This window comes from Panicum hallii, chromosome 4 (assembly GCF_002211085.1).
Source record: "Panicum hallii strain FIL2 chromosome 4, PHallii_v3.1, whole genome shotgun sequence".
Taxonomy (NCBI): domain Eukaryota; kingdom Viridiplantae; phylum Streptophyta; class Magnoliopsida; order Poales; family Poaceae; genus Panicum; species Panicum hallii.
The window spans coordinates 49300505-49326682 of record NC_038045.1 but is presented as its reverse complement, the minus strand read 5'-3'; the positions used below and the strand labels follow the sequence as shown (position 1 = coordinate 49326682).

The following is a 26178-nucleotide window of genomic DNA, read 5'->3' as shown; positions in this document are numbered from 1 at the left end:
GCCTAAGCCTAGTCCCCCCGGTGGGGCAAGGAAGGAGGACAGAGCACGCGGGAGGAGGACGCTGCCGCCTGCCTGCCGCCCACCCGCACCCCCCGGCTAAATAGTAAATGCTAGCGGCCAAGAGGCCAAGGCATGGAGGCAGGCGGCAGAGGCATGCCAGGTCGGGCGATAGGGCGCGTCGGAGCCTGACAGCGCGGGGGGCACGGGCACCGCGCGACGCGGCCGCCACTCCGAGCTCTCGCTGGCTGGCTCCTGCCCCAGGCGCACGGCGCGTGACGCGGTAAGCCCGGCGGCCGGGCCGGCGGTTTCCGTTTTTCCGTTAGCGTTTAGCCTGGCTAGCGCGCGGTCAGACAGAAATCGCGACCCGCGAGCCAGGTCACAGGCTCACAGCTCAGGTTTTGACTGGGGATCGAGGCCACTGGGTGGTTCTCTGCGGCGAGCCGGAGCCACTGCTTGCTGCCGCGCTGGAACGCCGTGGCGCGGCGCGGCGGTGAGGGCAGGCGGCCGGAGTAATAAAAGATGCTGGCGGATTCATCCGCCGTGATGTCTTGTTGCTGCAGCGTGCAGGCGGCGCCGCACGGCATGGTTCCGTGTTTGGTTTCGTCCTGCCGCCGCCGGCCGACGCCAATCTGCGAGAGCTGTAGAGTTCTTTGGCGTACGAGGGGGAGTCGACAAGGGGGGGAGTTTGCCGCTTTGTTCGCATTCTTCTTGAGATGCGTGGCGTGTGACCTGCATCGCGAAACGGGCGTTTGGATTGTTCTTCAGATGAGATTAGAGTTTGGCATGATCTGCTATTGAAACACGTTTATTTCAAGCCCTTAATATGATGCGAGGTTAGAGCCTGTCTAATGATAGAGGTAACTTATTGCCATATCTACGTGACTACGTATAACCAATCTAGTAGCTAGCTCATACAAAGGTAATGAAACGCTGGCTCATAACTAGAGCTAATAAAAAAACTAACTAGTTAAAAACTGGCTCAAAACTAGAGCTAATAATAACTAAAATTGGCTCATAATTAGAGCTAATAAAAAGCTGAATAATTAAGATATACAGCTAATAAAAACCTGGCTCATAGCTAGGGCTAATAAAATGCTGAATAATTTAAATCTGGGAGCTAATAAATTGTTTAGACTTTTCTAAATATATTAGAAAAATCAAAATGATCTATAATTTCAAGCAGAGAGAGTATTATGGTGGCAGCTCATGAAGGTAATTGTCTATTAAATCCTCACTGTCACTCTAACTTTCTCGTAGCAAACTTAAATGGCATTGCTGCGTAATTTGGAGTTCATGCCTAGGGCATTCTAATCTTTGTGCAATCCAGTAGATAAAAATAGCTAAGTGTATCTTATCTAGCAAGCTGGATAGTTACTGTCTGAGAGCTTAGAAATAGCTGGATTTGTTTAGATCAACTAGAGCTAATATTAGCCGACTCCTAACTTGAGCAGATCCAAACATAGCAAGGCACACCAGTTTCAGTACGTGCTTGGATACAGGATACGGCTACTGCACAAAGCGCAATGGGCAAGCTTGGACAGAGAAAAGGGTGTTGAACAAGAGTCAATTCAGCCTGAGCCTGCGCTCTGCCACTGCCCTTCATCAAAGACAGGATTAAAAGAAAAAAGAAAGGAACTTGGACAGAGCTGGGGAAGGCTGCGTGTGGTGGTGCACCATTTCCACTGGTCCTCTGCTCTGCACATGCTACTTGCCATCTCCCTCCCCCAGTTGGGGTTGCCCATCCATCCCAGAGCGACCCTACACCGCGCGCGGATGGCCCGTCGCGGCTTCGGTTTCTTTGTGCGCGCGAGATGGCTAGTAACGGCCATGTGACAGCGGCTCGGCTGGTGTCTGCATGCATGGACTAAATCAGGACCACATGGATATTTAGATATTAATTAGGGAACTAAATATGAGTTGATTGTAAAAGTAACTGTATAAGCTAGGGCTAATTCACGAGATGAATCTATTAAGCCTAATTAATCTATCATTAGCACATGTTTACTGTAGCACAACATGATCAAATTATGGACTAATTAGGCTTAAAGATTCGTCTCGCGAATTAGCCTCCATTATGCAGTGGATTTTGTAATTAAGCTATATTTAATACTTCTAATTGGTGTTAAATATCCGATATTTAAATCTGAGGAACCAAACATGCCCTTTGGATGCGTCTAACGGTTCTTGGCTCGGAGAATATTTTGATGGAATCCCAAGATCTGGACGAGCATGATTTTCGCGCGAGTTGTGACCTGTAGGGCAGCCGCTTGATCCACTGTAAACTTGCTATTCCTGTGAAAATGTTTGACATGAAGGTATGCACATGTGTTGTCTATTCCCCTTATCGGTCAAGGCAATGGCAATCTCCCAAACAAACATGCAGGTTTTGGTCCGATGTGCATGGATCAGATTGGTGGAAGTACAGGAAAGATAGTGTTTTGCGTTGCCTGGCGGTCCTAGTTTCTATCGAGCAGTGGGCATGCTATCTGCAGTTACTGGAACGTAGCTTCCAAGAGGCAAGAGGAAACCAGCAGTGGCATGCAGTGCTAAGCTAGTACTTGCTAATTGATCGGTTCTACAGCTTTGTTTCAGTTCACAGGTTGGCAAAGTTTGGCCGTAGCTGGATATGGACAGCATTTTGTTGTACTCTACTTGTGGTCAAGTTCAGAAAGTCCCGCCTGGTTAGAAATGGGAAGGCCAAAAATGAACAGGCTGTTTCACTTTTTCCTCTCTTTTTTTCCCATTTCATTTGACTACATGTTCTTCACTTCTGAATACGTCCAGCAGTCCAACCAAAAAAAATCAAACAAAGTATTTGGATGACACTCTCTACGCGTAAAGCAATAGTATGTACAACCGTACAACACAACTGCAGACAATAGGCATTCCAAACTGCATATACAACATACAATTTTTTTACACACTAACGCGCATCTGTTATCCGTTGTCTTGTTTGATCCGGTGAAAGTGAAACGAAACACAACATTGCCCAGCATTTACGCGTACAAATGTGACATTCCGTTTCTGAAAACTAGCATCGCTACCATGCAAAATTCTCACAACATTTGTTTTTGTTTTTTTAGGGGTACCGCAAGAGTTTTCTCGCTTGTAAGGTTCCTGAGGGTTCAGGACTTCTTGTCGTGAGGACGGCGGGCCTGGGGGTCGAGCCCGTGGGCTGGGGCGAGACCCACCAGAATTTGGGCCGGCCCAAGGCCTCAATTCGCGGACGCGCAGTGCTGCTGACGCAACCCGGCGCTTGTGCCAGCGGCGCGCGCGCGCGCGCCCCGCAGCCCGCAGATCGGCTTGTTTGCCCACACACAAATCCGATCCGCCGTCAGATCCCCACGAAACGGTGGGCCACGCGCACGCCTCTTCCGTGGGTGGGCGGCCCACCAGTCCATCCACCAGACTCCAACAACAACCTCTCTCGCCCGCCCGTTTTAATGCCGCTCCCCGGCCCACGTGACGCCGCTCCACCGGATCGCGCGCCCGCTCGCCGCCGCTGCCTCGCCGCGCGCGCTCCGCCGAGCCGAGGGGATGGACTGGTACGCGTGGCTGTGCCGGGCGGGGCTGCACCCGGACGTGGCGCTCGACTACGCGCTCCTCTTCGCGCGCAACGAGCTCGGCGCCGACGACGTGCGCCACCTCGACCACGAGGTCCTCACCTCCATGGGCGTCGCCGTCGCCAAGCACCGCATCGAGATCCTCAAGCTCGCCAGGAAGGAGTCCTCCTCCCGCGCCGCCGTCACCGCCCTTCCGTGGCGCGCCACCCGGCTGCTCGCCGCGGCCGTGCGCCGCTCCGCGCGGTCCGCGCTTGGCCGGCTCCGCGCCTCCGTGTCGTCTGCGGCGTCCCGCGGCCTGGACCGAGCGCGGGGGAGCGGCAGGGACCGGGCCGCCGCTGCCGTCCACGCCCTCGCCACGCCGGGCCGGGCGCCGCTCCCCGCGCGGCACCGCGGCGGGAGGGCCGCGCGCGGCTGGGGCTGGGGCGCGATCGTCGCGTCGCCCGTGGCGGCGGCGCGCGGCGGGAAGCCGCCGCTGCCGCTGCCGATGGTGCTGGCGCAGGTCAGCAGGCCCGTCGTGCTCACCAGCAGCTGCGCGGCGACGGTCAAGGCGCTGCCCGCGCCGCCCGGCCCCGTCGCGTCCGTCGTCGCAGCCGACGACGGGCACGGCGAGGAGGAGTCCGACGGCGACGGGGAGGGGGAGATGGACGGCGGCGAGGAGATGCGGTGGGAGTCCATGTTCCAGGATCTCAAGCCCACTTAGTCGAGCCACGCGTGCCAAGTTCGCCCCGCACCTGTGTGAGTCTGCGACCCGCCTGTCGGCCGGTGACTCTACCTGCCGCCGTCCTGCCGTGTACGTGCAGCGAGCGACGACGACGAGGCGCCAATTCTCCGGTGCACGGTGGCCAGTGACAGCGTTCACTGGTTCACTACCCACCAATTCTCCGGTGCTCTGCTCTGTGTGTTGCAACCGTGTAAATGTCAGTGTGAAAAAGATCAAGAAAATCCATGTCCGCAGAATTTTCATCTCGGAATCGATCCATGTTCACGCACGCACGGGCGCTGTAGCATTTTGTTCCTTGCGCTGTTCGTTGATCGCCATGGTTGCGAGTACCTGCAGGATCTTGTATTTTTGTTCCTGCTGCCAGGTATTTTTAAGGGCAATCTGTCAGTCGTCGTCAGTGCAGCTTTGTAGAGCCGTGGCAACGGGACGGAATGGAGGCCAGGCACGCAACCCAAACAAAACAAGGGTGGCGCCAAAACGAGCCGGGGGTTTCGGATCTGAAGAGGCAGTGTGAGGCTGTACTGACAGGCAGTCCACTCGAGAGATTCAAACTGGGGACACGGCGTCTGGATGCACGGATATAGATCTGTCGTCTTCAGTTCAGCTGGCTGCTGGCCAACCCTGGTCAGATCTGAACTACTTCCAGTTCAAAAATTTCAGTGCTGATGTTGGCCAGGCCAACCACTGCCCTAAATCTAGGCCATGAGATGAGAGTAAGCCAAATGCTGCACACGGTTTGATTGAGACAGATTGTTCTCGAAACCATGAAATACGCCAAGATGTCGCATAAACATGTCATGTATAAGCATCATTATTCTGCATAAGCAGGAATTTCAATTATTATACACCCTAGGATTCTGGCCTCAGCGCGTTAACTTGGAACAGCAGCACGAGCATCTGGTACAAGAATCTGCACATAACCATCTCTCCTTCCTCATCTTACACCAAACTAGACCCAAAATTACAAGGCAGCGCAAATATAGGGTGTGTGCTCATGAATTACAATAGATCATTAATGAAGCTATTCAGAACTCATACTGGATTTAAGGTATATGCAGAAAACACTACAGCTCATATCGCCTTCGTTCAATGTCCAGAGTTCCTCGGCTGGCTAAAGGATCCACCTGCGTAGAGCATCTGGTACACTGGCCGGACCCTCACGGTAAGAACCGTGCTCAGCAATGTGCCCAAGCAAGCCGCGCCAGCGAGGACATAAAATGTGAGTCTGAAGCAATTAGGGCCATGGCACGCGATATCTGTGTCTACCATTCCAGCTTTCTGTCTCTCCACTTCGAGATCGTAGACATACCCTGTAAGGGTGTTGAACAGGAACGCACCAACTGGATTTGCCAGCGCGATGAAGTTGTATATCTTTCCAAAGTGCTTCAGTCCGAACAGTTCCGATGAGGTTGAGATTATCACGGAGAATTGGACACCGTAGCATATGCCGAGTAAGGCGATGGAGACGTAAAGGGTGGCAAGGTGACCCAGAGCGAAGAGCAGGTATGTGATTATCATTACTACTTGGGTGCATACAATCAGTACACTCCGTGGAAGTGTCCTTGCCCTGTGAAAAAAAAAGGTTGTAAGTAAACTAAGGAAGCACTGCCATAAGTTGGATCATCAAAGGTATAAGATATTAACTATATATGTCTGCATATGGGGTTCAGGATTTTCCCTACTGTTTCACTTCGGAAATGAAAATGTTGCTAATTTGTTACACTTTCCTGCTCTCTGTTCGTTGGGCTTTCTTGTTCTCTATTCACAAGCTACTGCATAACATGAGGGAGCATGTGCGAGTTTTGGAGAGACAGCATATGCAGTTCACGAAGACATAAAACAAGCATAAGGCTGCTTTGGAATTTTTCCTCAGGACAGAAATTCAAAACTTAAGACTGCAATATGGTCTTCTAAAAATTAAGAAAAAAAAGAAGACAATGGTGATGAATATGATAAAGAAACCTTGGCAGTGGAAGCTAAAGAAGTTGTGGAACTGACAGAGCTATTAAAGCCACAAAATGTTCATAATACGAAATCAAGCATTTCAAAGAATAAATTTAGCAGAGTAAATAAAGGATATTTTGTTACCTGACAAGATACTCAGAAACAGCACCACCTCCCAAACGTCCAAAAAAATTGCAGAAGCTGAAGACGGAGAGTAAGATGGTTGTGTCGACAGCACCTGCTGCAATTCCTATTTGTGCTAGATTATTAAGCACAGTGATTCCAGATCCAACACCAACAAAATATATTGCAAAGAGAAGCCAGAAATCTGCCTTCAGAATGGCTTCACGAAACCTGAAATCTTCTCCTCTTCTTGGTCTCCTTCTCTTCGGCTTTATAGCCCCTTCACCCTCAGCTAATAGAATGTCGATATCCATTGAATCTTCGTCTTCAAAATTAAGGTTTGATTCAGAGGAAGAAGGCAAAAGTGATTCTGTATGACCATTATCAGTTGCTGGATTTTTTCTCCTTGGGAATAATGTCATCTTCAATGGTATTGCCAGGGGAGCAAAAATGAGAAGAACCATAATGGCAAGCAGAGAATAGTTTATAACTTCATTGAGAGTAACCACATGATCCAATATTGTAGCCCCAACCAGATAAATCCCAAGAAGAACACTCGCCATTTGCACAAACATAAAATGGACTTGTTCTGCGTTGGTCTCTACCAGAGAGGGTTCGCAAGGACGAACGAAGTACATTGTCAGAAGGCATATAGCAGGAATTCCCAGAGTGAGAAAGAGCAAAAGGTTGTTGGGTGAATCACGAAGCACTCCTGTGTATATTTCAGTGTAGACAGCAGCACTTAAACCAGAGTACCCTTTAAGAATGCCAGCAACAGCACCTCTGCTGAGTGGGAAGTTTCTCATGTTGGTCACTAGAACAGCAGTCCCCAACCATGCACCACCGTTCGCAGCAAGAGCTAAGGCAAACCATATCTGGAAGAAATCCATTATTCAAATTACATTATGCCCCCAAATGAAAGATAGCAAAGTAAGGTTACCCTTACTTTTGAGAAGGAACGAAAAAAAAGTAAAGCTAATCACAGAGCACCAGCACCTATCACCATCAAGATCTGTCCTGTAAAAATCCTAAATACGTGCACATTGCTGGTAAACTAAGTCCAATGATGGCCTTTATTTACTGAAGCGCAATCAAAACTGTTCTAGTGTCTGCTTTCGGTGTTTCCAGTTGTTTGTGGAATCTCAGAAAGAGACATTTGTTTTTTCCAGAACAATTTCTACTCCAAATTTTACACCAGAAGACCTACGTTGCACAGCGCAAAAGCATGAAAGCAACAGGTTGGCGCAAACTATGAGTCTGACTTTCCTCTAAGCTTAGACGGCAGCACAGTGGAGAAACTCAACCCCCATTGCACAACCTAGAGTACAAAATTACCACAAATACTAATGCGTATGGAGTCGTAATAATTTTGAAGTAAAACACAAAGGGATCTCAGCACATCGATCCTAGAATTAGCTGATCGAGGAAGAAGGGCGAGGGGGAGAGACGGCGGTTCACCAGCCAGTACGGCAGCGCGGGCGCGGCGCCGGAGACGAGGAGCCAGGCGGCGCCGTACCCGAGCAGGCACGCGCCTGCACCGACGAGGAGCAGCAGCGCCGGGTGGAGGCGGTTGCAGAGCACCCCGGGGAGCAGGCCCAGGTTCTCGCCGACGTCGCAGGCGACCCCGAGCAGCGCGAGGCGGCGCTGGTCGGCGCCGAGCGCGACCTTGAGCGCGTGCGAGTAGAGCGCGAACGTGGAGCTGGCGCCGCCGGCCACCTGCAGCCACACCGCCGCCCCCAGGCCCAGCCACGGCGGCCGGCTCCCCGCCTTCACCGCCGCCGCGCCGCCCCGCATCTCGCTCGCCGAGGCGCGGAAGTGGAGCGGAGTGGGGAGGGGGTGGGGGCGACGGGTTTGTTTGGCGGTCCTCCTCGGGATCGCGGGCTGGTGCGGGGTTTTAACGGGGGTTTGGGCAGTACGGCCGGCCGGCCGGCCGGCCGCGGGTGCCGCGCCGGGGCGGTGGGCTGGCTGGTTGGCTTGGCTTGGCTTGGGGGGTGGCCGGTTTGGGGCCGTGTGCGCCGGGGACGCGTGGAGGTGGGAAGAAATGCGGGGAAAGTGGGTGTCAAAAGGGGAAGCGGATCGGCAATCGATTGCGATCCAGGTGGAGACGGCCGGGCAGGCGGCCGAGATCTCAGGGTAGCGGTGATTGGTGATGGGTCGCGGCAGATTCGCTGGGCCGGGCCGTTGCAGCGAATGGAGGCAGGCCACAATGGGCCGGGGTGTGGGCTGGAAAGTTCTCGTCTCGAATTTCAATACTGCAGGTGCTCTCCTTGTTCGTTCACGGGCAGGGAATTTCTTTTTCAAATAGCGCAATGATTTTCTGCAGAAAAAAAATACAATCCAGAGGATAAAACAACTTGCTACCCGGCACCACCCGTGCAGGGTCGGCGTAAACAAAATTCATATCACAAGACCTTGGGCCTCGACACGGGAGGACACTTCTATTCCAATCATCTAAATCGTGCACCGCGACATCGAAATATTTATGTATGCGATCGCAGTGCTACTGACTCCGTGATTGCCCGACACGAGAGTTATCCCGACAACTTACAGCTGGTGTGACGCAGTGCTACCTTATCAATTCAGGGAGCAATTCTGCAATTGGTAGTACAAATAAAAAAAAGATAAATCCGAGTAAAATCATCTGGTGACATCTTTCGATAAAATAAAGTAAATGTTTACTTCCTAACTAATTTACCTTGCACAAGTACATGTACATAATTATGTAAACGCCCCCAGGCCCCAGGCCTGCCACTCCACCTATTTGCGAGGCCTACGCCCTCTCTTGCTACTGCCCTGGTGCAATATGGTTCTTTCACTTGATATTTTTCCTAATGTCTTGATTTTTTTATGTATAGCCTTCTAGTCTTAGAATAATCGTGAATACAGTATCAATATGCGCGAAGTCACAGATAGGATGGCAGTGGGTACCCGAAACTCGATAGATATTTACTCCATTAGGGTACGGGTTTGGATCAACTTTTAGACCCGTGGGTTCGCTAATGAGTAAGAAGTTATACCCGTTGGGTTTATGGGCACTAGTTTGTTCCTATAGTATTCAAACCCGTAAATCTGTAGATTTTTTAAACCCGACGCAATCTAGTACATACTACCATTTTATTGTGAACTTATAACAAATTTGATATTAATTCTATTATTTTATTATGAACTTTTATAACAAAATTAATTCTAATACCACCATTTTACCATGAACTTATAATAAACTTGTTAATACCATTGCCACTTGAAGTACTAAACTTGTGTTACGTGTAATTTTATTCCCTCTAGTATCTTTATATAATACTTATTGCTCATTTTATATTTATGCAAACTATATAATTGTTGCTTAGATAAATGTATTGTCTCTCTTAGTTATTTAGATTGAACATAGTTGATAATAACGAGAATATGAATATGCACGTATTGATCATTGATAAGCTTCTATTATGGCAAAGATGCAACCAATGCGTAAAGAAATGTTCTTGGTCACAGATGACCGTAGGCGACCCGTGGATACCGTTAACACGACAGGTTTGGGTTTAGGCAAAATTTTATACCCATCATGGGTATGAATTTTTTAATAAGTTTAAATAATTTCGCGGACATGAATTTGGAATAGCAAAACCTAAGGAATTTATACCCGTTACGATCCCTAGTCACAAACCCTGTTGTTGGGCAGCACGAGAGCTGTGGAGACAGCTCACTGTAGGTGGTGCGACACATTGCTACCTTATCAACATAGGGTACAATTGACAAACAAAGTTAAAAAAAAAGTTCCATAAAATCCATCTGGTAACATCTTCCGATAGACTATACTCAAATTTGTATCTATTTGCACGATCAGAGGGTCGTGCACTTGTGAACTGAGCGTAGCTCGGCTAGTAGAACGTATGCACTTAGATTCGAGTTTTCGACTCGGTGCTGGTGCTTGTATTTTTCTAGATTTATTGTGCAATTTAACCGGTGTTATTCTTTCAGCAGTAGGCAATGTATCCGTCGATAGCGAGAGATCTACAGTGATTTGTTAATTTTTGAACGTCCGCATTTGTGTTTCGGAGGGTGGAGGAGGGCACTACTCTAGGTGGCGCGAGACTGTAGATCTCTATACGCGCCACCGCTATTTTCCAAAGATATTGCTAACTGGGCTTAGTCACCAACTTCCATACGAGCTTGCATTGCAGGCATTAAACTTTGTGCCTAAAACGTGACAGGAATTCGAGATTAACTACTCTAGGTACACACTTGTATTGTAACCATTTGCTCAAAGCAGCCTGCATACCTTCTGCCGAGCCATTGCATTCCAAAGGACAAATCAACTCGCTCGTCGACTCCACATCTGTAGCGTCGGCGTAAACCAGATTGGTATCACAAAGCCATCGTCGTCCTCGTCCCGATCCGCGGTGGACACCTTGATCTGCCGGCAGCTCCCGTCCCCCAAATCGTGCGCGACCACGTCGAAGTCCTCGTCCGGGTACCCGAACAGCGCGGCCGGCGTAACGTAAACGCAGTTGGGCTGGACAACCTGCCCCGGCGGTCCGCGGGTCACGGTCGCCCAGAGCGGCCAGTTGGCGCCGAGGAACAGGGCGCGGCCGCCAAGGCTGGTGACTCGGCGCCAGCGCCGCCCGTCACCGCCGGCAGCGTCGCCTACGTCCAGCTCGTGCAGGCGGACGCCGTCGCCGTGGAACCGGTTGACGGTTCTGGTGGAGACGTTGCGGCCGCGCTTCTCATGGTTGGCGTACCTGCCGTGCGTGCAGGCGAGGATGAGGCGGCGGCCGTCCGCCGATTCCGCCAGGTTCCACTGGTACATCGACTCGCCGTTGGACGTGGCTCCGGGCGCCGCCACGCGCTGCGGGTCCGGTCGCGAGCCGGCGGCGCGCGGCAGGTCCCAGGCGAACACGCTGCCCGCTACGTCGACGGCGAAGACCCTGCCCTTGTGCACGACGGCGTCGTCGTAGCCGGCCAGCATGTCACGGTGGTTCTTCAGCGTCGTCCAGCTCCGGTCGCCGCCTCGCGCGACGGCCAGGATCAGGGTCGTGACAATCGCGACTGCCAAGTAGGCTCCGGCGCCCGACGCCGACGGCGTGTCGCACACCACGATCTTGCGGAACGTGTACGTGTACGTGTCCTACCGCGTCACGTGACGGACCTTGCAGTGGTAGCCGCTGGGCTCGACGCCGGGGATGGTAGACACGGCCGGGAGGCCGACCCGGCCGCCGGTGTAGAGGTTGAGGAGCTTCGCGTTGCAGTCCTCGTCGACGGCGGCGAGCCAGGCGCCCCTGCCGCCGACCCAGAACCGGTCGCGGAAGGCTTCGATCACGGCGGGCGCCCGCGGCGCACAGGTCGAGCGAGTCGAAGGTGTAGTCGTTGTACTCGTCGTCGCTGTCGTTGTACTCGTGCGACGCCAGCAGGCACGGCCCCGAAGGGCAGGTAGGGCTTCGCGGCGCGCGGACGGCGGCGAGCCGCGCCGCGCTGAAGACGTCGAGCTCGAGGCGGTAGACCACGGCGTCCACCAGCTCCGTCGGGAGGTCCGCCCACGGCCGGGATCGTTTACCCGGCGGCATCCGCGTGGCCATGCTCATGGTCAGCTCGTTGTACTCGTCGTCTCTGTCAGGTAACTCCTTGTGTACGTTTTTAATATGTTTTGGAAAGTACTAACCAAACAATTTGATAGTGTCGATACTGAATTCTCATATCCCATGGGAGTTTTGAAGCCCACTTACAGAGTGGACCATCTGGTGAGAGCATCAGCTCGCCTCCAACATATATGCAATGTGGAGCATGCCGGAGCTATGTTTACTTCCTGTGGGCCAGAAGGTGATAGCTTTGCTGACACTTTTCTACGATCTTCATCAAATGTCCATGTCATCATGATGACCGTTAGCCGGCGAAGCAAACCTTATCCGACTGGGTGACACCGATTTGTTTTTGTACCATTATTAGGTGGTCATGACTTCGCTGTATCTACTGGTACCGGACATTTTGAAGCGTTGAACTAGGTTGAGGGCAGAGGGTATTTAGAAACTCAGCGTGCTTCACGCTGGCTTCAACACAATTAATACCTTTAATCACACTTGACATCTAAACTTTCCTTAGATTCCCTCAAGTCTAGGTCACTTTGATTAAATTAGACCGGTTGTTGATTAGACACTCTTCAAGTATAAAATCTAAGCGATGTTATTCATCTAACCACGTCCCATTGCAAAATCACCACAAATACAAATGTAAAATTCGATCTCCCTCTTCATTCACAACCAATTACTATGGACATCATATCGAAACAACAACGAATTGCCAACCCACACCACCCAAAACAAAACTGAATTACCACGTCGTCGACCCATACCAAACCCCCGTGCAAATCATGTCGCGCGTCCCGATCCAGAAAGTCTCCCGGCGAGACCAACGCGATCACCCGGCCTTGGCGATGGTGACGGCGCCGAACCACCGCGAGCAGGTGTAGACGGAGCAGAAGGCCTGGAGCGTGGTGAGGAGCAGCATCAAGACGGCGGCGAGGAAGGTGAGCACCTGCCACGAGCTGAACACGTACTTGCGCATGAACCGCTTCGCCTTCACGCGCCACCGCGAGTTGTAGTAGCGGTTCGCCTCCTCGACGGCCCTGTCCATGGGCGCCACCTTGGTGAGCCGCACCGACCGCGTCATCCCGTTCCACAGCTTGGCGGCCTCGCCGTCGCTCTTCATCCGGTTCAGCACCACCCCGCGCCGCCGCAGCAGGGCCACGTCCTCGTCCGTGTCGATGATGCCGTTCATCAGCTCCGTGTACCGCGCCAGCACCAGCGGGCCCGACGCCGCCGCCGCCTCGTAGGCGACCAGGTTCCGGAGCACCACCTCCGTGTTGCAGTCCAGGGTCACCACGGGCAGGCTGAAGGTCGCCGCCTTGGCGTCGAAGGCGACGGTCGACAGGTCGCCGGTGGTCGGTAGGAACTTGACGCCGGCGTTGACCAGCTCGGACACCGAGGGAATCATGATCTCCTCGATCAGCGGCGGCCGGGTCAGGTACCCCGCGGAGGAGCTCGGGTCGCGGGGGTTGGCGCTCCCGTCGCCAGCTGACATGAAGGACCCCACTCCCGGCACGACGGCGAGCATCTTCCACGGCGCCTTGATGGCGAACTCGATCGGCTTCGTCACGTAGCGCATGGGCCCGGCCTTGTTATTGAGCCCCGACACGATGCCCCACACGGCGAGGAAGAGCTGCTTCACGTACTCGCAGCCGCCGGCGGCCGGCTTCTGCTGCTCCTCCGCGCCCCCGCCGTCCGCGGCCTGCTCCTCGATGTCGTAGCCGTCGTCGTGGAAGTTGCCGTTTGCGTCGGCCTCCGCCGTGGAGTCATCGGCCGGCTTCGGCAGGAGTATGTGGTAGAGCACCTCCAGCAGGTGCGCGTGCTTGCCGACGTCGACCGCCGGGAAGCTGTCCATCATCTTGAACGGGCAGAGCTCCTTCATGAGCCCGGTGACCATCCGCGCGAGCAGCCCGGCGGCCTCGTCGGCCGACGCGCACTGCGGCTCGAGGATCTTGCGGAGCAGGAAGAGCGGGACCTGGTTCTCGAGCATGAGCATGTCGCGGAGGATGAGGTTGTGCGCCGACTTCCTCCCGGCGAAGTCGACGAGGTGCGCCATCCTCGAAGACACCCGCCGCAGCGCCCTGCCGTCTCCCTCGTCGGCGGCGTAGATCTGCAGGAACTCGAGCAGGAACGCGCCGTCGACGACCATGGTCCACGCCAGCGTCTCGCCGCTGAAGTCGAGGTACCGGTGGTAGTGGGCGCGGACCTTGCGCTCCAGCCGCGCGAACTGCTGGACGAGGCCCTCGAGCTTGAGCCCCGCGCAGAGCCGCCGCTGCGCGCGCCGCGCCGCGGCGAGCTTGTAGCGCTCCATCTCGTACAGCTCGGGGCGCCAGTGGTGGTAGGGGCCGAGCGCGATGAACTGAGGGGTGTAGGCCTCCGGCTTGTGCACCCGCAGCTGCTTGGGGACGTTGAACACGGACACCGGAATGCCGTTGTCGTCATCGTCGTCGCCGCCGGCGCCGTCCTCCTGGAGGGAGTGCCGGATCTGGACCACCCACCGGACCTCGTCGAACACCAGCGGCGTCGTGCCGTGCCGGCCGGCGTCTTGTTGATCGGACGCGGCCATTGTTAGCCCCTCCTGATTTCTGCTGCCTCTCACGGTCGGTCAGTGACAAGGAAAGTCACCCCAGCTAACCAGAAATGGTGGTCGTTGCTTGTTAATCTTACTATATTTCTTTTGTTATATATATAGGGAAAGTACTTGGTGCAAACCTAACCCTCTGTAAATAGGATACTTACTACATGTTCTTCTTTAAAAAAAATTCGAAAATGTAGATGGGGCGGCGACATTAATTGTACTTATTACTATATACTAATTTATAATGAGGAATGCTAAAATCTAGTGGGGGTGCTTACTTCCATCTCCAGTGATAAAAGCTTATGGAGAAGGCTGGCTATGCTATCCTTCAACGATGACACTGACAGTTGAGATGAGATTAGTTTCAAAAAAAGAAAAAAAACAGTTGAGATGATGAGAGGCGGGGACAGAGGCATGGACGTGAAGGCAATGGAGGAGAAGAAAGTAAATGGAGATCGATCAGAACCGTTGAAATTTGGTCCGATATAGCCGATAACTCGGCCCCTTTTACAATCCAGATTGTACGATTTTTTTTTTTGAAACGAGATTGTACGAATTGAATTGCTAAAGTTTAGTTGGTCGCAGATCCTTTCAATCTTGGAATGCCGAAAACTCCTCTTTCATATGTCTCGCTCGTAGTCGCGTGTCCTTCATCGTCACCATGTCCCAGCATTCATTTTCTTCTGCAGGGGGATGCCATCAGGGCTGCAGAGGCGGACCAGCTCTCCAGCTCGCCCTTTCACTTTGCTGTCTCTCCCTGTCCAGCCTCCAGCGTTCTGTAACTGTGGTACCTGCTCAAAGGAAATTTGGAAGAATCACGATGAACAGAGGCATAACTCACTGATTGGCTGGTTGCTGACATTCTGGCAACACCACGATTCCATGAACTGAGACACACTTCATTAATCATTATTGAGTAAACCCCCTCAAACTTTGCCGATCTCCAATGAAACTCGACCAAATTTAAAAACAAAAAAAGGCCCAGCTATATAAACAGAGTGGGAACAAGATGGAGGATCGAATGGTAAATGAACATCCGCATCCTGCCTGGAACACATGTACCAGACTGGAAAGAACAGTGGCCTACCGACCTGGGTCGTGGACCGACCGCAGCCACGGATGAGATGTCGAAGAATCCCTGCGGCGATCCGCAAGTTGATTTTACTTGTCCGCACGGACCCGGGTTGTGAATTACTCCCTCCAGACATATCTTCATTTTTTTTATTTGGGCCACGGTATAGGACGCTCTATCGGTATCAATACATGCTATTACGATGGTAGGAGAAAATGAAGTGTCATCTGGTTACAGGAGGGATCCACGTATTCATCAGGGCCAATCAGCACAAGAAATCCGTGAAACCATACGTTGCGAGCATGCGCAACAGACAAACACGCATGGGGTTCGGTGAATAATTATGGCACAATGATAACGTCTTGGCCTGCGGGTTAACAAATGGGTCCGGAGGGAGTATATAAAAAAAAAACGGACTCGTGAAACGTGATGGCAGCTGAGCGATGATGAAGATGAGCCGTCGTTTTCGCGTGCGGGAGAAGATCGCTGCTGAGATCTGCCAAGATTATGCAGACCGGGTCTGCATTGCTTGTTTCGTTTTCATTTCTGACGGTAGCTTGCGTGGACTTGCCAATTTGTATGGAAGCCCTAAGCTGAGGATTCCATGCAATGCAGCCCTCCGGAGCGCACCGGGCAGACATAGCCCGTTGCTGCTGACTTGGAATGGGCCTTAGCCGCGATACCATCTTGCGCCCCGGTCCATCATCGGCCCACGTACTCCTGCCCACTCTCTCCGGGACCCAAGACAATTTGAGCCCGTCGTAGCATTTGCACTCCCGAGGTGGCAAGGCCCACTAACCCAACCGAACTACATTGAGGACCGGTGCTCGGATGGGCTAGCTGCGCCAGTTGTGCGAGCAGCCCACCTGAACTCTCCCGCGTCAGCTTCTTTCGGTACTGCTGCTAGGCTACTGGCCAGGAAGAGTTCCAAGTCGGCGGCGCGGCGCAGGAGGAAGGCGCCGAGGACGCAGGGCGCGGCGTTACTCGCCTGCCCGTTCTGCGGCCACCCCGCCGGCGGTGTGGAATGCCGCATCGACCTCGACCTCGGGGTCGCCGAGGCATCGTGCGACGTCTGCGGGGACGGCTACGTCACCGGCGCCCGCCGACGTCTACGCCGCCTGGTCCGACGCGTGCCGGCGCGCCAGCGTGGGTGTCGCGGCCGCCCGTCCGCCTTGCCGGGGCTGCAGTTTCAGGCGCAGCTCAGCTCGGTCCAGCAAATCCAGCATCCGGCTAGACTGAGTTTTGTCAGAAGTCGGACGTCATTGAATGGTACCTAGACTAGACTAGAACTTTATCTTTCTACTGGAAGCCTGGAACCCGACCGGGAATTGCAGGGCAGGAAGGAACAGGAATGTTAATGTTTGATCATATCATACGAAGCTTTTGAGATGAATCCTAGTTTTTATGTTCCGCTGAAATTTGGTACAGGTTGATGTTTGCAGTGCAAATTTGGTAGCCTATGCGATTTAAGGTACTATACACTGTATTAAGTTTATCATCTTCATTTACAAAAATAAAGGCAGAAACAGTCTTGGAAATGGAACCAGAGACTGAGCTGAGCAACAGACTAGTACAACTCTGACAGAAAATCCGACAGCAGAAAGAACGGGCAGAAACAAACAGGTTCAGACGCAGCAGACCAAGCCAGACGCAAACACTGAAGCGGAGCAGACCTTTTACAAAGAAAGAGCCATTCATTTGATGGATATATCGAGAAACAGAGAGAAGGAAGTTCAGTGTGGAGCTTCAGCACACAAATGATACGTAACCATGACTTGAACTGAAAGCTAAATTCAACAAGCGTCGACTCTATTTTTTCATGTATCAGAAGCAAGGCACAAGCAAAACCAGAAACATCCATTATATTCTTGTTACCGCCCCTCTATTTTTTGATGTATCAGAAACAAGGTACAGGCAAAACCAACAACATCCATTCTTGTTATAACCCGACAGAGATGAATATGGTAACTACAACCAATGTTACTTTGCAAAATCGTTCACCATTACTTCCACATAATGCTTTCACCAGTTTGAAAGTTCTGAAACTAACCGGTCAGCGGAACGAGAAGAACCTAACTAATAGAAACAGTAAGATGCTGAGTTTTCTGAAGCCATCTGAACGAAAAGAAGACAAGCTGATTCTCAAGTCACTGTAGCCGAAGTACTTCTGATTTCTGAAGGGATGAATTGTGATGTTGTTGTCAGAAGTTCTGCTCCCGTATTCCTCTATGGTCCTTGTGCGTCAACATCTGGGTACACTAACCCCTCAGCATCTGAAATAGCAAGGGAATAAATAAAAAATGAGGTCACTTTCGTGAACAACGAAAGAGAGCAAACAATCAGTTACAAGATCAAAATTATTGGCTAACAAGTGGAACTAATGAGTTGCACTTTGATGAATAACGAAAGACAGCAAACAATCAGTTACAAGATCAAAATTATTGGCTAACAAGTGGAACTAATGAGTTGCATTCTTGTGAAAAACGAAAGAGAGCAAATAATCAGTTACATGATCAAAAATTTTAGCTAAAAAGTGGAACTACTGAACTTTCTGTAGTGAAAATCAGACTATTGGCAGTTTGGCACGATTGAATTTTTTAACTCAGGATCATGCTAAGAAATGAAAACCCAACAATTTCTAGAACCAGACCAAATTTAGGATCTGACAGAGGACTGCTAAATCCCACAAGGCACTCCCAATACTAGACCTGAGATTGCTTCCATTCAACTGCTTCTGCTTAATTTAACTTCGAAAACATGTTTCAGATTAGTCCAAATCAAAGAAAGTAAACAATTTTCTCAAGAACAAATCTGCGCGCTTGAGGAAAAAACCCAAGATGAAGATATACTACTACGTATAGCAACTATTTATAGAAGTGCAGAAATATTCTGAACATATCAGCTATCAACATTACTGTGTAAGTTAAATTCTTTGTTGTCATCAGTACTGATGTATTTTCATATCAAATTCAGAACTACAGAATTACTGTGAGCTACGACTTATGTTGCAAGTTACATTTCTATTCTCATCAGTACTGATCCCTTTAACATCGTCATCATAAGATCACTTTGAAAACTTTAAATATCTCACCTCCTGAAACGGCGACAAGCAGATAACAAGTGCTACACAAACTATTAAGAAAACTGCGAAGTCCTCACCTGGTGCCCCGTCGGTGAACATGACGATGTTCATGAGCTCGTCGCTGTGAGGCAGGTCGTTGACCAGAGGGGTCAGCCGCCCATACAAGCCGGCCTGCACGCACATTCTGGTGCTGAAGATGTTCCCTTGGTTCGCACGGATCCCCAGCTGGGTCCTCAGGTTGTACACGGAGCAGCCGTAGAAAGAAAAGAAGGGCACATCGGTGTGGCCGAAGTTCAGCGGCTCGTCCGAACGCAGGTGCCGGATTACCCGCCGCCGATCCTCCTCAGGCTCAGCGTGCTGCAGGAACAGGAAGCCAGTGCGGCCTCCAGGTTTCTGTTGCAACGGAATTGGTTTAGGAAAACCAAACAGCAGTGACTGAATGAACAAGCTAGCTAGTCTGAAGAAACACTGTAATGAGAAGGAAATGTTCAGATCAGAGCAAGATAACCAGTAGTACTCATTTTGATCTGGCAAGAAACGATCCAAGACCGACGACAATGAAAGATTGCTCAGATTTTCCAAGTACACGTCAAATTCTACTGGTGACTCGCATATGGCAGTCGAGAACAGCAGGCAGATTACCAACTAAGAACGAAGTGCTTTCATCACGTCTTACTCAATGCAGAATTGCAGATAACACATAACAGACATTTTCATAAAGCAAGCATAATCTACAATAGAGAACAACTTTGGGGAATGGGAAGGCGAACAGGATTAATTTGATCATTAATATCACTGCCCCCTAAAGCGAACCAAGTATTGCAGAGGAGCTACAACCCGTGGGCTTCGGGGCTAGAACTTTTTAATTGACAGAAGAGGTAATCATGGGGGAAAAAAGTGCAACGAACTCGATCACCATGAACCAATCAGGAAGAATTCAGTTATTAACTGCTTCAGTAAATGCAGACTTTGGCATGAACAAACGCAACAATCAGATTAAGCGGTAGTTGTGAGAATCGACGCAACAAGACAGAAACATCCGGGATTGGTGTTCCCAGCAGACAGTAACCCGTTCACGGCATCCATTGGTTTCACGAATCCCGCTCCGCCCAAATCAACGCTCGAGTGCCTAGCTAGCTAGGAGAAAGGAAGGATGGCGAACTCACCCGTGTTGGGTGCGGGAGGTCTGGCGCCCCCTGAGGCCTGGGCGGGACGACCTCGACCGTCCAATGCCTCATCGTGCTCCGGGTGCCGAAGTAGTAGTCGAGGCTGACGCCGGAGTTGTTCCAGAAGCAGAACCTGCCGTTGGCGCGGAGGTTGCCATTGTAGACGTGGCGCAGGAGGACGTACCCGCCGCCGTCCGCCACCGGGACGGCCCTCCACATGACGGCGTCCAGCTCCGGGTGGTCGAAGCCGCGCTGGACGACGCGGCTGCCGACGCACCCCTGCGGGGGCGGGGCGGCCTCGTCGGTCGAGAGCGCGAGGTAGAGGCCGTAGGCGGCGCCGTGGAGGAGGACGTAGTGGATGCCGTCGCGCAGGACCCGGTGCACCCGCCACACCCCGGTGGCGCTCGGGACCTCCCCGCCGCCGCCGCGCGGGCGCAGGGAGACCCCCACCCCGTCCTCATCGGCGTGGAGGTACGTGCCGTGCACGCGGCTGCGGAGCCGCACGTGGATCCCGTCCGGGAAGAGCTCCATCCCCGCAAGGCGCCCCGCGGTCTTCTCCGGGTGGCGGCGCGGCGGCGGGAGGCGGCGAGCGCGTGGGGGCTCTCTCGGGTTCTCGAGCGGGGGCGGCTGCTTCGGGCGGAGGACGGGGTGGTGGGGGGGGAGGGAGGCGAGAGCCGAGCAGGTGTTCTTTGCGGGGCGGTTACGTTTGGGCGCCGCGCTAGAGGGCGGGGGGCACCATTTGAAGGGGATGGTAGGTCGGTGGACGGTGGCGGCGCGGCACCTTTCGCTGACATGTGGGGCCGCCGCCAGGGCCAGTCTCGCGGCGGCCGGCCGAGCGTTCCAGCTGGTGTCATGTGGGCCCGTGTCGAGCGCCAGGTCGGCACCAGGGTGGCAGGTTACCGAGGGGCGAGGCCACGTGCTGGACCACCCCTGCACTGCGTGAGGCGAGCAGCGCCGACGCGGTGGCGAAAGGGCGACGGAGCCCGCCGAGGCCCTGCGTAGTGCGTACGAGCGGATCGACGAGGCATGCGACGGCGAGGTCACCAACTCACCATGGCTGGTGCGTGATCGTGTGAGGTCACGTTTTTTCTTCTCTTGTTTTTGATTGAAACGAACTGCGGTACTTCAGGCGGTTTCCGTGTATCGAGTATCGACTCCGGCTCGATGTCTGTTTCCGCGTGCTGTTCTGCCAAAGGAAACCCCAGATTGTTGCCCTGCCGGTCGGGACCGCAGAGCACAAGGAGAGGGGCAATTTTGCTTCTGGACACTTTACAATGTTGTTTTTTGCCGCAGGACACTACTCAATCTTTCCTTTGCTGCTGGACACCTTTTAAGTGTGCATATTTGCCAATGGACACCACAGCGATTATAATATTAATTTTCTGGTTGGAAGGATGTAATCTGACCAAAATACCCTTGCAACCGTAGCGTCTAATTAATTTTGCTCCTACCCACTCTTTCAAGCATGCGGCGTCACGACATGCGCGCGGGGGGCGGCGCTGCTTGCTTCGCGCCTCGGCTTGCTTGCTTCGCCGCCGGGCGGGGGGGGGGGGGGGGTGGCGGCCGCCCTGCTTGCCTCGCCGGCGGGGGGCGCTTGCTTCCGCGCGGGGGGGGGGGGGGGCGCCGCGAAGCAAGCCCGCCCGCCCTGCTTCTAGCTTCGGCCGGCCGCCCTACTTGCGTCGCCCGCGGGGGGGGGAGGGGGGAGGGGGGGAGGGGGTGTGGCGCCGCCCGCCCTGCTTGCCTCGCCCGGGGGGGGGGGGCGCCCTGCTTGCCTCGCCGGCGGGGGGCCGCCGCCCCTGCTTGCTTCCGCGCGCGCGGGGGGGGGGGGGGGGGGGGCGCCGGCCGCCCTGCTTGTGTCGCCCGGCGCGGGGGGGGGGGTGTGGCGCCGCCCGCCCTGCTTGCCTCGCCCCGGGGGGGGGGGGGGCTGCTTCGCGCGCGGGGGGCCGCGGCGCCCCTGCCTTGCTTCGCCGCGGGACGGGGGGGGGGGCGGCGGCTGGAAAGCGCCTGGGGAGGGGGCACGGGGGACGGGAGTAATCTGGGTATTTAGAAATTTTTCAGCCTCCATTTTTCTCAAAATGAGTATTATAGTCACTACGGTGTCTATTGGCAAATATGCACATTTAAAAGATGTCCAGCAGCAAAGGCAAGATTGAGTAGTGTCCCGTGGCAAAGAACGACATTGTAGAGTGTCCAGGAGCAAAATTGCCCCAAGGAGAGAGGTGCAATCGTTTGGGTCACTGAGCAGTGGTCGATGAAGCTTCTTATCCGTTTTTTGGGCCAACCCAACAATCTTGCCATCTTGCTGACACGTGTGGTTTTTCAGTTTCAGCGAAAAGGTTGAACTTAGCGCTGCAATCGGGTGCGTCTGTGTTTAGGATAGCGCCCCCCCACCCCTCGTCTTGCTGCTGCCCACGGTCGGCGGTTGCCGCCGTCTCGCCCTTCCCACCGGATATCCTCCGCTATCTGATCGGTGGCGCCGCGTGGTCTTGTCTCAGCCTCCCATAATCCGTCCCTGCCATTGCGCTGACGACCGGCCCTGGTCATCCCTGTGAGCCTGGCGAGGTAGCAGCCCCGGGTGCCCCATCCCCGAACTCTAAACTCCTAAACCCTAGCGGTGGACGAAGTTGGTAGAGGAAGCCGACGCATGAAGAAAGAAAAACAATGGAGGGAAATGGATAAAGATGGGACCCACATACTGGAGAGACAAGGGGAATGGGAGGACCATAGTATTTCTGGTGATTTCGGTGACGTTAGTTGAGAAAATCGTTTCACAACAATAAAAACGAAGTACTTGGCTACTCCCTCCGTTTCCTCCGTTTTTATTTACATATCTTATTATTAGATTTGTCCTAAGTTAAATTTAACTAACTTTGATCAAATTTATAAAAAAATAATAATATTTACACCACTAAATTTGTTTCATATAATCCACAATGAATTATATGCTGATGGTGAATATGTTGGGTAGTACAGTTGTTGCTATATTTTTCTATAGATATGGTCAAACTTATCTAAATTTAACTTAGGACAAATCTAATAGGATATGTAAATAAAAACGGAGGTAATACTCAGTGATGTTGGTCGAGAAAAACGTTTCACACCTGCAGAAGGAAGTACCCTTGCTATACGTATAAAGAAATTGACAATAGCCGTTTTCATTCCTCAGCTATCGGCCGACGTCCTTTTGCGTTTAATTTGTTTTTGTTGATCGATTCGTTCCGTTTAGTTTGTTCTTGTTGGTCGATTCAGCAAAGGTCCTTCTCGTCCCTGACCGGTTGGCCGTTGGCCAACATGAATGTCCTTTCCCCCGTAGTGCCACAGGGCAGGAGGCTCACATCATCGACCTCAAGTCCTCCATAACTAACCGGCAACCTCACTGACTGGTGCATAACATGCTTAGTCTGGTGCGTACAGAGTCTGGTCCTTTCCTAAAAGCCTAAACTCATCAAGCAACAAAAACACAAAACCACAAATACTGGATGCAGACACAGAACACGCACACCCTCAGATAAGCTAATGCCACACCCAAACTGAATAGTGCCCAGACAAGCAAAGATATGATGACCTCCAGGCTCCACCTCCAACTGCAAATGTAATAAAACCTTAAAACGTCTCGTCTCTATTCTATCCCCTTCCACAAGCTTCTAAACTACAATTAAGAAGCTGACAAAAATACAATGGGACAAGAGAGTCCCCATTTGGTCACAGGCAACACCTTGTCTCCCAAATAATCAGCCCCCCGCCCACCATCATCTCATCACCCAACATGCTCAGTGAAACAAAAAAAGAAAGCTTCTTACAGCTTAGCCTTTAGCGCTCTCCGCTCATGAACCAATACATGTCTGCATCAGCATTCCAACAAAAGGAGACAGAGGAAGGCCTATTGCCTGTGTTGAATCAGTGCCACAGTGCCAGAATCATTTAGCTGGTCTCCATTGCTGCTGCGTGGTACTTTGCCAAGTCCGCATCCAGATCTTCAGCAGAAACTTTCTCACTGCCACGCCCTCCCCTCCCGCGTCCACGGCTCCCTTGCCCTCGTCCACGCCCACCGAATCCACCTCTACCCCTAGGCCATCCTCCATCACCACCTCTTCCGGGCCTGCTGCAAAGTTTCAGTACCGATTTCTTATTCCAGATATTAAAAAAATAAACTAAGGTGCAATAAAGCATAGTCAAAATTGTTCATTCACATGACAATGCAATCTTAAATTTAGCTAGGGTGCAATAAAGCATAGTCGAAATTGTTCATTCATATGACAATGCAATCTTAAAATTAGCTAGGGTGCAATAAAGCATGGTCGAAATTGTTCATTCACATGACAACGCAATCTCAAGATTAGCAACCAGTAAGGGCAAGTACATTGGTCTAGTCTAATAGGTGGTCTCATGCATTGCCACGTCATCTTGAGACGAATGTAACAGACAATACATACAATGGGTTGCCTTATAAACTGTCTCATATTAAATAGATAATTCCATAATTTGTGCATAAAATAAAGAAATATTGTGAGTTGCATGGCAACAACAACTCGTACAATGGTGAGAAAGTGGTCTAATAGTCCTAAATTTTAGCCTATAAGGCAGTTGTCTCGCGAAACAACCATCTTGTTCTCTCTCCTCCCTCTCTCTTCGCCACCTAATAAAAAATCCTACGTGGACTAATCCTACGTGGACTTGCATGAGACGACCTATGAGACTACTGACGTGTAGCAATGTACTTGCCTAACTAAGACTCAGCTCCACTTTCATCTCATGCTTGACAGATTTGTCACACTACATAAGTATCGTGTTGAAGCAACATTGATGAGCTCTAATTTCCATGTGATTCTAAAATGTCAAGAAAAGCTTGATATGCGAAACAAGTCGGTCATATATATACTTCTGTCACTAATCTGACTTCTATGCATTTCCTCCCCACAGGACAGAAAATATATCCTTTTTTTTTTTGGTTCCCACGGAAGTTTCAATATGAGTGTACCCAAACGTCACATAATCCCTGTTGTGCTTGTAGTACCAGCACACTTGACAAACTATAGAAACCATGCTGCAGAATTGAAACTCTTAACAGGCATGAATGCCTACTGCCTTATTTATGGAGATGCTAATTAAGCAAAAGGGTAATGGGTGGAACGAAGCGCCATAGTTTTGGAAAGCAATGTTCTGCGGGTGATATTTCATCAAGACAGGCATAATGGCCAAGAATGATGCTACTAACCTTTTAAAAGGCACATTGAAGTTTCCAGATGGTGGGTTGAAGGAGAAGGTAGCCGTTGGTGGTGCCTCAATATTTGTCCCAATGATCTCAATTTTCATAGGTTTGCCATCAAGCTGGACATTGTTGTACCTCTTAACAGCAGCTAGAGCATCAGACCTTCTTGAGAAGACAACCTCTGCGGTTCCCTGTCAAAATTTAAGAATAAATTTATATGCACTTGAACCAAGGAAAGAAAAGGAAAGGGCAGATGGGAAGAGTGTGGGCATCAGAAGGAACCTTTGATCTTCCACTCCTGTCATAGTTGATGGAGTAACGCTGGATATCGCCGACATCAGAAAATAGGTCCTGAGCAGAGGAGGATGAGCATTGTGTTTGGGTGGGTAGAATGGTGCAGCAACGCGAATTAAAGAAAAGATGGAATTCCGTTCGTTCCGTTGCAGTAATAAGCCGCGCTAGCGCTCAATCGATGAATCAGATGTAAGCAGAGAGGCAGGGAAAGGCATGACCTAGCACTAGGTTTAGGGCGGGAGAAAGATACCTTGATGTCGTCGTTGGAGACGCCATAGTCGAGGTTGGAGATGTAGAGCTTGGTGGGCGCGTCCATCGGCGGCTGGGGCTGGGCGGCTCCGTATCCGTATCCAGCATAAGCCATGGGCCGCCGCGCCTGCGCCTGCGATTCGGTTAGTAGCAGTAGCAGCAGCAGCAGCAGAGGGGGAGGGGGTGTTAGTAATCTCGATTTGGGGAGGACAGGAGATCCCTTACCTGGAAAGGGAAAGTGGTGCCGCGGGAGTACGGGGCTGCGGCGGCGCGGGCGTTGAAGCGGCGGCGCGGTGCCGTGGGTGCGGGGCCTCCGCCTCCGGAGGTCGGGCCTCGGCCGCTGGGGCGCGGGTGGGTTTTCTTGTTCTTCGAGATGAGATCGTCGAGGGACATGTCGAGGGCACCGGCCATCCTCTCTATTCTCTCTCCCTCTATCGCGGCGGAGGCAGCAGGGGCACGGACCCGGAGCGGCGGCGGCGGCGAGGGTTCAGGGGAGGAGGAGGAAGAGGAGGCAGGCGACGCGACGACAAGCAACACGACAGGCAACTAGTTTTCGGTGGGCTGCAGTTTTGGTGGGTATAGTTGTCGGATGTTGGGCCCCCAT

The 26178-nt window shown here is 52.2% G+C and overlaps 6 protein-coding genes across 8 annotated transcripts; 1 reads left to right on the top strand and 5 right to left on the bottom strand.

Moving 5' to 3' along the window:
* Positions 1 to 3524: 3524 nt before the first annotated feature.
* On the top strand, positions 3525 to 4320 carry LOC112889935. The gene has a single exon (XM_025956739.1). The coding sequence runs from the start codon at positions 3538 to 3540 to the stop codon at positions 4261 to 4263; it is 726 nt and encodes a 241-aa protein (XP_025812524.1). The 5' UTR covers positions 3525 to 3537; the 3' UTR covers positions 4264 to 4320.
* Positions 4321 to 5066: 746 nt separating this feature from the next.
* Positions 5067 to 8359, bottom strand: LOC112889934 (protein NUCLEAR FUSION DEFECTIVE 4-like). Its single transcript, XM_025956738.1, has 3 exons — positions 7810 to 8359; positions 6373 to 7226; positions 5067 to 5851 (listed from the first exon to the last, which is right to left on the bottom strand). The coding sequence occupies exons 1-3, from the start codon at positions 8143 to 8145 to the stop codon at positions 5371 to 5373; spliced, it is 1671 nt and encodes a 556-aa protein (XP_025812523.1). The 5' UTR covers positions 8146 to 8359; the 3' UTR covers positions 5067 to 5370.
* Positions 8360 to 10433: 2074 nt separating this feature from the next.
* LOC112890608 lies at positions 10434 to 11628 on the bottom strand. The gene has a single exon (XM_025957471.1). It carries the CDS (start codon positions 11312 to 11314, stop codon positions 10661 to 10663), a length of 654 nt encoding a protein of 217 aa, XP_025813256.1. The 5' UTR covers positions 11315 to 11628; the 3' UTR covers positions 10434 to 10660.
* Positions 11629 to 12504: 876 nt separating this feature from the next.
* LOC112889804 (putative UPF0481 protein At3g02645) lies at positions 12505 to 14785 on the bottom strand. The gene has a single exon (XM_025956574.1). It carries the CDS (start codon positions 14488 to 14490, stop codon positions 12757 to 12759), a length of 1734 nt encoding a protein of 577 aa, XP_025812359.1. The 5' UTR covers positions 14491 to 14785; the 3' UTR covers positions 12505 to 12756.
* A 3002-nt stretch (positions 14786 to 17787) lies between these two features.
* Positions 17788 to 20353, bottom strand: LOC112890607. Its single transcript, XM_025957470.1, has 3 exons — positions 19823 to 20353; positions 18734 to 19049; positions 17788 to 17847 (listed from the first exon to the last, which is right to left on the bottom strand). The coding sequence occupies exons 1-3, from the start codon at positions 20351 to 20353 to the stop codon at positions 17801 to 17803; spliced, it is 894 nt and encodes a 297-aa protein (XP_025813255.1). The 3' UTR covers positions 17788 to 17800.
* A 3027-nt stretch (positions 20354 to 23380) lies between these two features.
* LOC112889555 (THO complex subunit 4B-like) lies at positions 23381 to 26109 on the bottom strand. 3 transcript variants are annotated; one of them, XM_025956261.1, is made up of 5 exons: positions 25800 to 26109; positions 25576 to 25707; positions 25314 to 25382; positions 25038 to 25222; positions 23381 to 23924 (listed from the first exon to the last, which is right to left on the bottom strand). In XM_025956261.1, exons 1-5 carry the CDS (start codon positions 25983 to 25985, stop codon positions 23744 to 23746), a joined length of 753 nt encoding a protein of 250 aa, XP_025812046.1. In that variant the 5' UTR covers positions 25986 to 26109; the 3' UTR covers positions 23381 to 23743. The 3 variants fall into 3 exon arrangements, with proteins under 3 accessions (XP_025812046.1, XP_025812047.1, XP_025812048.1); XM_025956262.1 differs by having other exon boundaries at positions 23381 to 23921; XM_025956263.1 differs by having other exon boundaries at positions 25576 to 25701.
* Between the last annotated feature and the right edge of the window lie 69 nt (positions 26110 to 26178).

Bases quoted from the DNA above. Each gene is read 5' to 3' on its own strand.
- LOC112889935 (XM_025956739.1), top strand. From the start codon at position 3,538: ATGGACTGGTACGCGTGGCTGTGCCGGGCGGGGCTGCACCCGGACGTG.
- LOC112889934 (XM_025956738.1), bottom strand. From the start codon at position 8,145: ATGCGGGGCGGCGCGGCGGCGGTGAAGGCGGGGAGCCGGCCGCCGTGG. The intron at 7,227-7,809 runs GTGAACCGCCGT...GATTTCTTCCAG, and splicing joins CCGCGCTGCCGTACTGGCTG to ATATGGTTTGCCTTAGCTCT. The intron at 5,852-6,372 runs GTAACAAAATAT...TTTTTTTCACAG, and splicing joins GTTTCTGAGTATCTTGTCAG to GGCAAGGACACTTCCACGGA.
- LOC112890608 (XM_025957471.1), bottom strand. From the start codon at position 11,314: ATGCTGGCCGGCTACGACGACGCCGTCGTGCACAAGGGCAGGGTCTTC.
- LOC112889804 (XM_025956574.1), bottom strand. From the start codon at position 14,490: ATGGCCGCGTCCGATCAACAAGACGCCGGCCGGCACGGCACGACGCCG.
- LOC112890607 (XM_025957470.1), bottom strand. From the start codon at position 20,353: ATGGAGCTCTTCCCGGACGGGATCCACGTGCGGCTCCGCAGCCGCGTG. The intron at 19,050-19,822 runs GTGAGTTCGCCA...CCGTTGCAACAG, and splicing joins ACCTCCCGCACCCAACACGG to AAACCTGGAGGCCGCACTGG. The intron at 17,848-18,733 runs GTGAGGACTTCG...TTGCTATTTCAG, and splicing joins GTTCACCGACGGGGCACCAG to ATGCTGAGGGGTTAGTGTAC.
- LOC112889555 (XM_025956261.1), bottom strand. From the start codon at position 25,985: ATGGCCGGTGCCCTCGACATGTCCCTCGACGATCTCATCTCGAAGAAC. The intron at 25,708-25,799 runs GTAAGGGATCTC...ACCGAATCGCAG, and splicing joins GCACCACTTTCCCTTTCCAG to GCGCAGGCGCGGCGGCCCAT. The intron at 25,383-25,575 runs GTATCTTTCTCC...TCCTCTGCTCAG, and splicing joins TCTCCAACGACGACATCAAG to GACCTATTTTCTGATGTCGG.